The sequence below is a fragment of the Anneissia japonica genome, unplaced genomic scaffold (genome assembly GCF_011630105.1).
Source record: "Anneissia japonica isolate Jap-2015-1 unplaced genomic scaffold, ASM1163010v1 scaffold3845_len455572_cov173, whole genome shotgun sequence".
Classification (NCBI taxonomy): domain Eukaryota; kingdom Metazoa; phylum Echinodermata; class Crinoidea; order Comatulida; family Comatulidae; genus Anneissia; species Anneissia japonica.
The window spans coordinates 404,661-412,071 of record NW_022728625.1 but is presented as its reverse complement, the minus strand read 5'-3'; the positions used below and the strand labels follow the sequence as shown (position 1 = coordinate 412,071).

General features: G+C 36.2%; 1 protein-coding gene across 1 annotated transcript in view; it reads left to right on the top strand.

Moving 5' to 3' along the window:
- The window catches only part of LOC117114433, a 31,454-nt gene that overhangs the window by 2,336 nt on the left and 21,707 nt on the right, over nt 1–7,411 (top strand). Inside the window, exons 2-5 of the mRNA XM_033258098.1 lie at nt 1,862–2,051; nt 3,097–3,298; nt 4,092–4,300; nt 5,557–5,773. Coding sequence (XP_033113989.1) covers nt 1,862–2,051; nt 3,097–3,298; nt 4,092–4,300; nt 5,557–5,773 — 818 coding nt within the window. The remainder of the gene's footprint in view (nt 1–1,861; nt 2,052–3,096; nt 3,299–4,091; nt 4,301–5,556; nt 5,774–7,411) is intronic.

Here is a 7,411-nt window from a genome sequence, read left to right as displayed (position 1 = left end):
TTGAGCAGTTGTTACTTTAAATGCTCTCAGTCTACAAGCTGTGTTTTGCGGTATGCATCGCGGGGCTGAGTTAGGTCATACAGAACGTATGTCCACAGTTGGATACCATTTGGATAGTTGGATAATATTTTTCTAGTTGTTTTATTTAGGCAGCGTCGTTGCATGTTTCATGCCTAACCATCGTGAGTGGTAGACGTTCCTATTTACTAGATTTGCCTAATTACGGTCGTACGGAAATATACAAAAATAATACGGGATTTTATCATAGGCCCTACTGTAAATGCACTCTTCATGTTTTTTTACATCATCACAACAGTAATTTGCTAATTTATATCGTCATTAACATGCATCTTTACATTCATTTATGTTTTTAATTGTACACATTTCAAAGACATACTGTACGTAAAAAAACCCCCAGCCAATAGACAGTTATGGTGTTACAGACAGAAAAATATTGATTTTACCTACAGTATATTGTCTTAGTTTTTGTTCTGTAAAGCCATGCACTCATTACGCCCGACGCTATTACGAAGAACGTAACGCGACGATGCACGCGCGACGGATCGTGTTTAATAACGATTCGTTCAGACTGCCACCTGCAATCAGCAGACGGAGTCGCGTCGAGTTGGGTTCATCGTGCGACGGTAATACGACGCAGTGAGTGCCCGGCTTAAGACTCCTGACTTTTTTTTGTTGGGATTCACCCTCAATCAATAAACGTGCTTTTTTTTGGTAAAAAATATCTAATAATTTTTTTTCAATATCCAAGGATCTTGCCTCTTCGTTCTCTATCCCTATTACCTCGAGAGCATCGAGGTGTTCGCCCGAAAGCGTTATAACGTTCATTGGTGTTATAAAGTCCGAAAATGTCAGCCAAAGGTTTCTGTATTTTAAACACTCAGATATCTGTGTGATATCTGCTCTTTGCCTTCTTTGTAACTTGTAGGCACACTCTAAATCTTAGCAAAAGTTTTAGCTGTGATCAGCACATCATTCCATGACTCTCGCAAATGTTGTAAGAATGAGATATTGACAACCGTCGCACAGAAACGCTCAAGTCAGGTTTAACCGTTTGTAGTTGTGTTGATGCTTTGTTGGTAGCAGTTAATATCATTTTCCATATCACAATTATCAGTATAAATTCGAAAGTGTTCATTTGACTTCTTAGAGCGTACGCGTCAGTTTTTTTTCTTTTCGAATTTATGGTAGGCCTATGTATACTTTAATTAATCTATTTTAATATTCTATATATGCTTGTAAATGTATTTATGCCTACAATGATGAGTAACCTGTGGTATATTGATTTTTTTTTATGGCGGCGGAAATGGATTAGGTGGACGGGGATGCAGCCGGCCGGGGCCAAAAAAGCATTGTTTTTAATTAAAAAATATCTGGGGCCCACACATGCGTCACATTGAGCCAAGCCCCATAGTAAAATGCTGGGTAAAGTAGTAGAATGGGCCCCGGGCCCCTCAACCTTTTAGAAATTATAGATAAAATTTGTATGCGATGTAGCAGAGTGCTGGGTAGTAATAAAAAGGGGCCACATGGCCTCTCCGGGGCCATTTGGACTGGGAACTGGGCCTTTGCCCCAGAAAACACACTGGTGTTATGCCACTGGTAAGGCTCGATAGTAATGTTTTGGTAGTAGTAGGAGGGCCCCAGGCCCTTTTGTGGCCCCTTTTGAGTGGGGTCGGAGCTGCGCCCTCGAGTGCTCAAGAGCGTCACGCCACTGTTTAAAGCTCGACACACACAAGTACTGAACATGCCTGCAGTTGGCATAAAGAACGAATAAATACTCAGATAGTATAAAAAAATATAAAATAAAGCATAGGTTTTGTATGGTCGTCGTATTCTGTAGGGATGAAATAGTACTATTGATCTCGATCTGGCATGATGACGATTCGACAGGCAAGGCAACAGGCGTCAAGTTCACGCTCCTTACGTCAGCAAACATCCCGTTTGTCCAATTGGAATCGGAGTACACTGAGCTGCTTCAAGCACCAGAAATAGACAGTGTTATAAACGGCCCCACCAACGTACGAATCGAGGTATGATAACAAATTACGTGAATATTATTTTTGCGTCTCTTGCACAAAATAATAATAACAATATTAAATTGATTGATTAATTGATTAAATATGCAGAGTAGGTCTATTATGTGTATACCTAGAGAGTAACGGCCAAAAAAGGCCCACCATGCCAACATTAACAATGCCCGACTGAGATAGTTAATGTTTACTCAAAGGTATTACAGGTCTACCTCCAATTAAAGACCACTTTTGGGACCGGGGTTTCCTTGTCTTTTGCTGTTTTGGTCTCTAATTATAATAATAAAGATAATATACATTTTTTAATTTAGGACCACAGAAAAGTCTGTAATTAGAGCGAATCCTGTTTAATTTCTAATAATTGGCGTAAGACCGGTACTGCACCAACTAATTTTCTAATAAAGTAGCCCCGATGATGATACGACACATAAGGCACATACTCTCGATTATTCGAGACCGTTACTTTTAGCAAACACAAATTACGTTTGGAATTGTGATTATTTTTTGAGTGACGCTTATCGAAATAGGTGCTTGTAGACGGTTATTTGAGTATAGTAACGTAAATGACATAACTGAGGGTGGGGATATAGACAAGAAAAAAAAACTCTCGTAGTGTATACCGTATGGGAAGGCGACTATAAAATTTTAAATATTTCAAGCTCCAGCAGGTATACATTCATCAGGTAGAGGCCGATTTGGAGTACTTGATTTTTAAGTTATTTATTGCTGACCAGGATTTAACATCTGAACTTCTTGTTCCTATTATGTCAATTGAATCGACTTGATCATTTAGTGAAAACGATGTTTTTTATATTATTTATAAAAGCATCATTACGAACATCCACTCTATTAATTCCATTATTAAATTATATACTGATCAGCAATTATAAAACCTTTGATAACCCTCTTGAAATACTATTCTTATAATGTTCCGATAAGTCTTTACTACACAAAATTTTAGATGTTTTATAATCTTAAACTATCGAAAACGTAATTTGCATTATATAGCTTTATTGGTGATACAATAGTTTCCTTTATCAAACAGCTTGGAACCATTCAAATCGCTGCAACGCCAACGTTTCGCCTGCGGCTTGCAATCGATCCGAATTCTGCGAGCACCGCTGGTGTGCATCGTTTCGTAGGTGTCGCTGATCTAGTATGGTATTCAGCCGTTGACAATTCGAACCTACTAAGTTTTACGGATATTTTCCAGTTTCAGTACTCAGACAGACCCGATGTTTCTGGCGGTAAGACTAGCCGGTTAGAAAATATATAAAGTTACACCCTACATATCTCTTAAACAATCAAGTCTCATATAGCATTTTGCATCGCATTTAATGTAATGAGTTAATCTGGATTAAAAAATTAATCAAGTGATATAAATATCCGTGTTTCATGGCCCTATGTGTATTCACTTTTTACTTCACATAATGATGTAACACAGTCTTGGACTACTGAAACGTGTAGCACATTTGCCAATGATGCTATTATTTACGTAACAGGAGAATCTAGGCCTTTATGAAGCCCGTACATAAAATATGTACAATATAAATAAATGGTTGCCTGGAAATACCTTAAATAGAAAACGACTCGAGTTACTATTTAAAACAAAAACCATGCTTTGAATGCTTGTTCTGTCTGGTGAAACTCTTTTGACACTTGTGAGCCCGTTTAACAGTACATGATTCAATTGAATATAGAGGTGGTAATTAAACTTTTTTGTTAACGCAATTGGCTTGCGTTTTCAAAAGCATTTCCAGCTAGCTACAGGTATGTTGAACACAAAATTATTATGATTTTAATCTATAAAACAGGACCATTGTAAAACAGTAAACCACCGAATATGTTATCCTGTATAAAGATGTTTTTTTGAATATATAAACAAATACAATCTGTATCATTTTTACCATCTGTATAAAACTAAAATAGAGTATTATTACGATAGCACTTCCATTGATCATTTTGTATTGTCCCACCAATGTTCCATGCCTAAATTAAATGTAGGTCTAATGCTTACATATATTTGTCTAAAATATTTAGATCTATGTCGAGATGGCTACACACCCTACATGGAAAGCTGCTACAAAATGAACGTTACGGAGAAAGACTGGGATGGCGCGAAATCACTGTGCGAGGATGACGACTCTGAATTGGTGATGGTGAACAACGAGTTTGAACAACAGTTTCTACGTAGTTTCATTCGAGTGATGTCGCCATATAAATACTGGATCGGTCTGAAGGATGTAGGGGTGGGTTTTGTACTGATAATAATTCAAACTACTGTCGATAGGTAGTAGGCCTATGCCTCCTAGCCGTAAAAAATCTCTTTTCTCTCTTGGCGCATATTAACACATAATCCTAATACGTGAATTGTAGTGTATTTATTGTCATTTTGAAAACTTTTAGACATTCCGAACTAAGTTGGAATAACCATTACTCCAGCTAGACCTACTGTTTTAGGTAAATTGCTTCCCCCTGTTTTTAGTGATCTCTATTTGTTACTATTTAATATTGTTATATCTTGTTATATTATTTAATATTTAAAGCTCTTATTTTCTACAAGTTCTTATTGATAGGCTGGGAAATATTGTTTTCAGTGGTTACTGGTTGTTTTATTATGTTCAATGTATGTTTGGCCTACAATGAACAGATATATTTATAAAATCAAGAATCAAGAATACTTTTTGTCATCAAACAAATAAGTAAATAATGAAACGCCTTTATAATGTTAAAAAAAACAGTGGTTTTCCATATTCATTATCAACACAGTCTTTGTTCAAAACACATACCGGTACTTAGCCAAACTCACAATTGGCCCAAAGAATTGACGTGATGCATAGTTAAATTTGGAAATCAGGGTCTTACAATAAAAAAACATATATCTAACTTGAGGCATGCCTAGTTCTAGGTTTTATCGCCAACTATCACTCCCCTCTTGAATTGTAAAATGGTATTTCAAAAGTAGCCTTTCAAACATCCGTCAAGTCGGGGAACAGTTTCGGGCTCTAGCGTGGCGGAAAATTATAATTAATAATAATTTTAATTTTGTGTCGGTTGGACAACATTTGGAATGTTTTACCAAATTAAACAAAGCTAAAGCAGAACAAGCCTAGTGAGAGTTTAGTTTGGCCGGGGTTTGTGAACACATACTTTAATCATCACTCAAAACCTTTAATTATATATAACAATTAAAAAAATATTTAAAAACATTCCTTACCATTAACTGGTTTAATTTTCTCTATTCGATTCAATTTAATTCAATTTTATTACAAATGAAAATACATCATCTGGATAATATTAAGTGATAAATATCAAAATTGCACATACAATAAAAGTAATTATATAAAAATAAATCTTTTTATTTTGAAGCAGTGAAATGAAAGAATGGATACAGTATAGGGCATATATATATATATATATATATATATATATATATATACATATACATATATATATATATATATATACATATACATATACATATATTGTTTACGTAAATATTCAGAATACAAACGCGTTCACTTGGACGACGGATGGCTCGGCACCTACTTATGAAAAGTGGCTCCCAAGCAGACCAGGAACTAGCTCGACCGAGAACTGTGCCGCAATGGCCTTTGTGGAGGTTTACGACACAAGAGATACTGGTACGGAACTCGGTGATTGGGACATTGTAAACTGTGACAGTTTGCTACCTGCTATTTGCGAGTACTCAATGTTTGAAGGTATGTTCATCTAAAAGCAATGTGAGGGCATTACCCAAAACCAAATTAAAAATGAGTCTTGTATGTTTGCGTGTTTCAAGTTTAAAGTAGTGGCCAATGGAACAATAAATGTTTTAAATTGTTCGAAGGCACACAGGGCTCGACGGCAACGTTAATGCCTTTTGATTCGCACTACTTCTCAAATAAATATCTCGTCTTAGGCTATGTTCACACACACACACACACCCACAAACACACACGGCGTAAGGCTGGCGTAGTGACGCCCTTGCGTGTGAACTAGGTAGTGGCTTTACTTGCGCCACTCACAGCGCCACCTCCGTGGCGTTTATTAACGCTACCTGCAGACCCCAGATTAGCTAACGCCACTGAGCTAACGCCAGTGATGCTTGAATGATTTGACCTCATGTCAAGAGATTGACCAATCACGATTGCAATAGATTAGTTACTTTGATCTCTTTCCTGTGCTCTCTATAAATGAAATGGTAAAGGGGTTCTTTTTCTATTGCATTTTACTTAGTTATAATGTATATTAATTTGCTGATTGTGTTGTGTAAGATATTTTAACCTATTTAGACTGTCTATTAAAACCTGCAACACCTGCAATCAGAAGTAAAATTGTTCATTTAAAATACAATAATCATATAAATTCACTTCGAACAATTCACGGATTTAAAAGTTTTAATGATGCACTGTTAATTTTACTACGGTTAAGAACCCGTACATTATTTAAAACTAAAAATTATTCCCCCATAGGCCTATACTACTACTAGTTTAACGCCAGCATTAATATAGCGAACGCCGTTTGTGTGAACACTTTGGAATTTCAATCCGTGGATTAGCTTACGCCGGAGTAAGCTACGCCAGTCTTACGCCGTATGTGTGAACATACCCTTAATGTCCTTCATTAACTGCTCTTTGACAGGGCTATAATTGAGATTGGTGTCACTTGGAGAGGTAGAAATTCTCATATGGTTTTTCTAGACCAGTTTTTTTTATGGGGAATCAGAATATGTGAGGTAAAAGGCCTGTATACCCGAAAACTTTTGCGTGAAAGAGCTTTTTTCAAAATGTCTGCCAAAACCCAATATAATACATAGGCCTATACATGAGTAAAATAAGCTTTTAAGGGGTATGATTGAGCACATTTTGTATATGTAATGATGAGAGTAAATTATGACTAGCTAAAGTTCTCAACGAGCATATAAAAGGGGGTAACACATGAGTGCGCTTTTCAAAATGGCCGCCAAAATTGAAAAAACCGTATATATGTAGGTCAAATATACATTTTAATGTATAAATTTGACCAGATTATGGACTTGTTTTGAAACACTTCTAATTTTAGTTAAGAAACCTTTGAGAAGGTCAGAAGTGGGGGCGCTTTCTGAAATGACCAGATAAGTTGTCTTATTCCTTTATAGCAAAAGTTTATAATTAGGCCCTATATATTTTATTTATTTATTTATTTAAAACATCTTTAGGCAGGATAACATATACAGGCGAGATCTTACCGCTGTTTTACAATACCGTATGGTCCTGCAAACACATATTACAATAACAACAACAAAAGTAACCATCACACTACAACAAAATAAACAACAGTTAAAACTTTGGTGGAAAACTATCCCCCGCCGGACACCA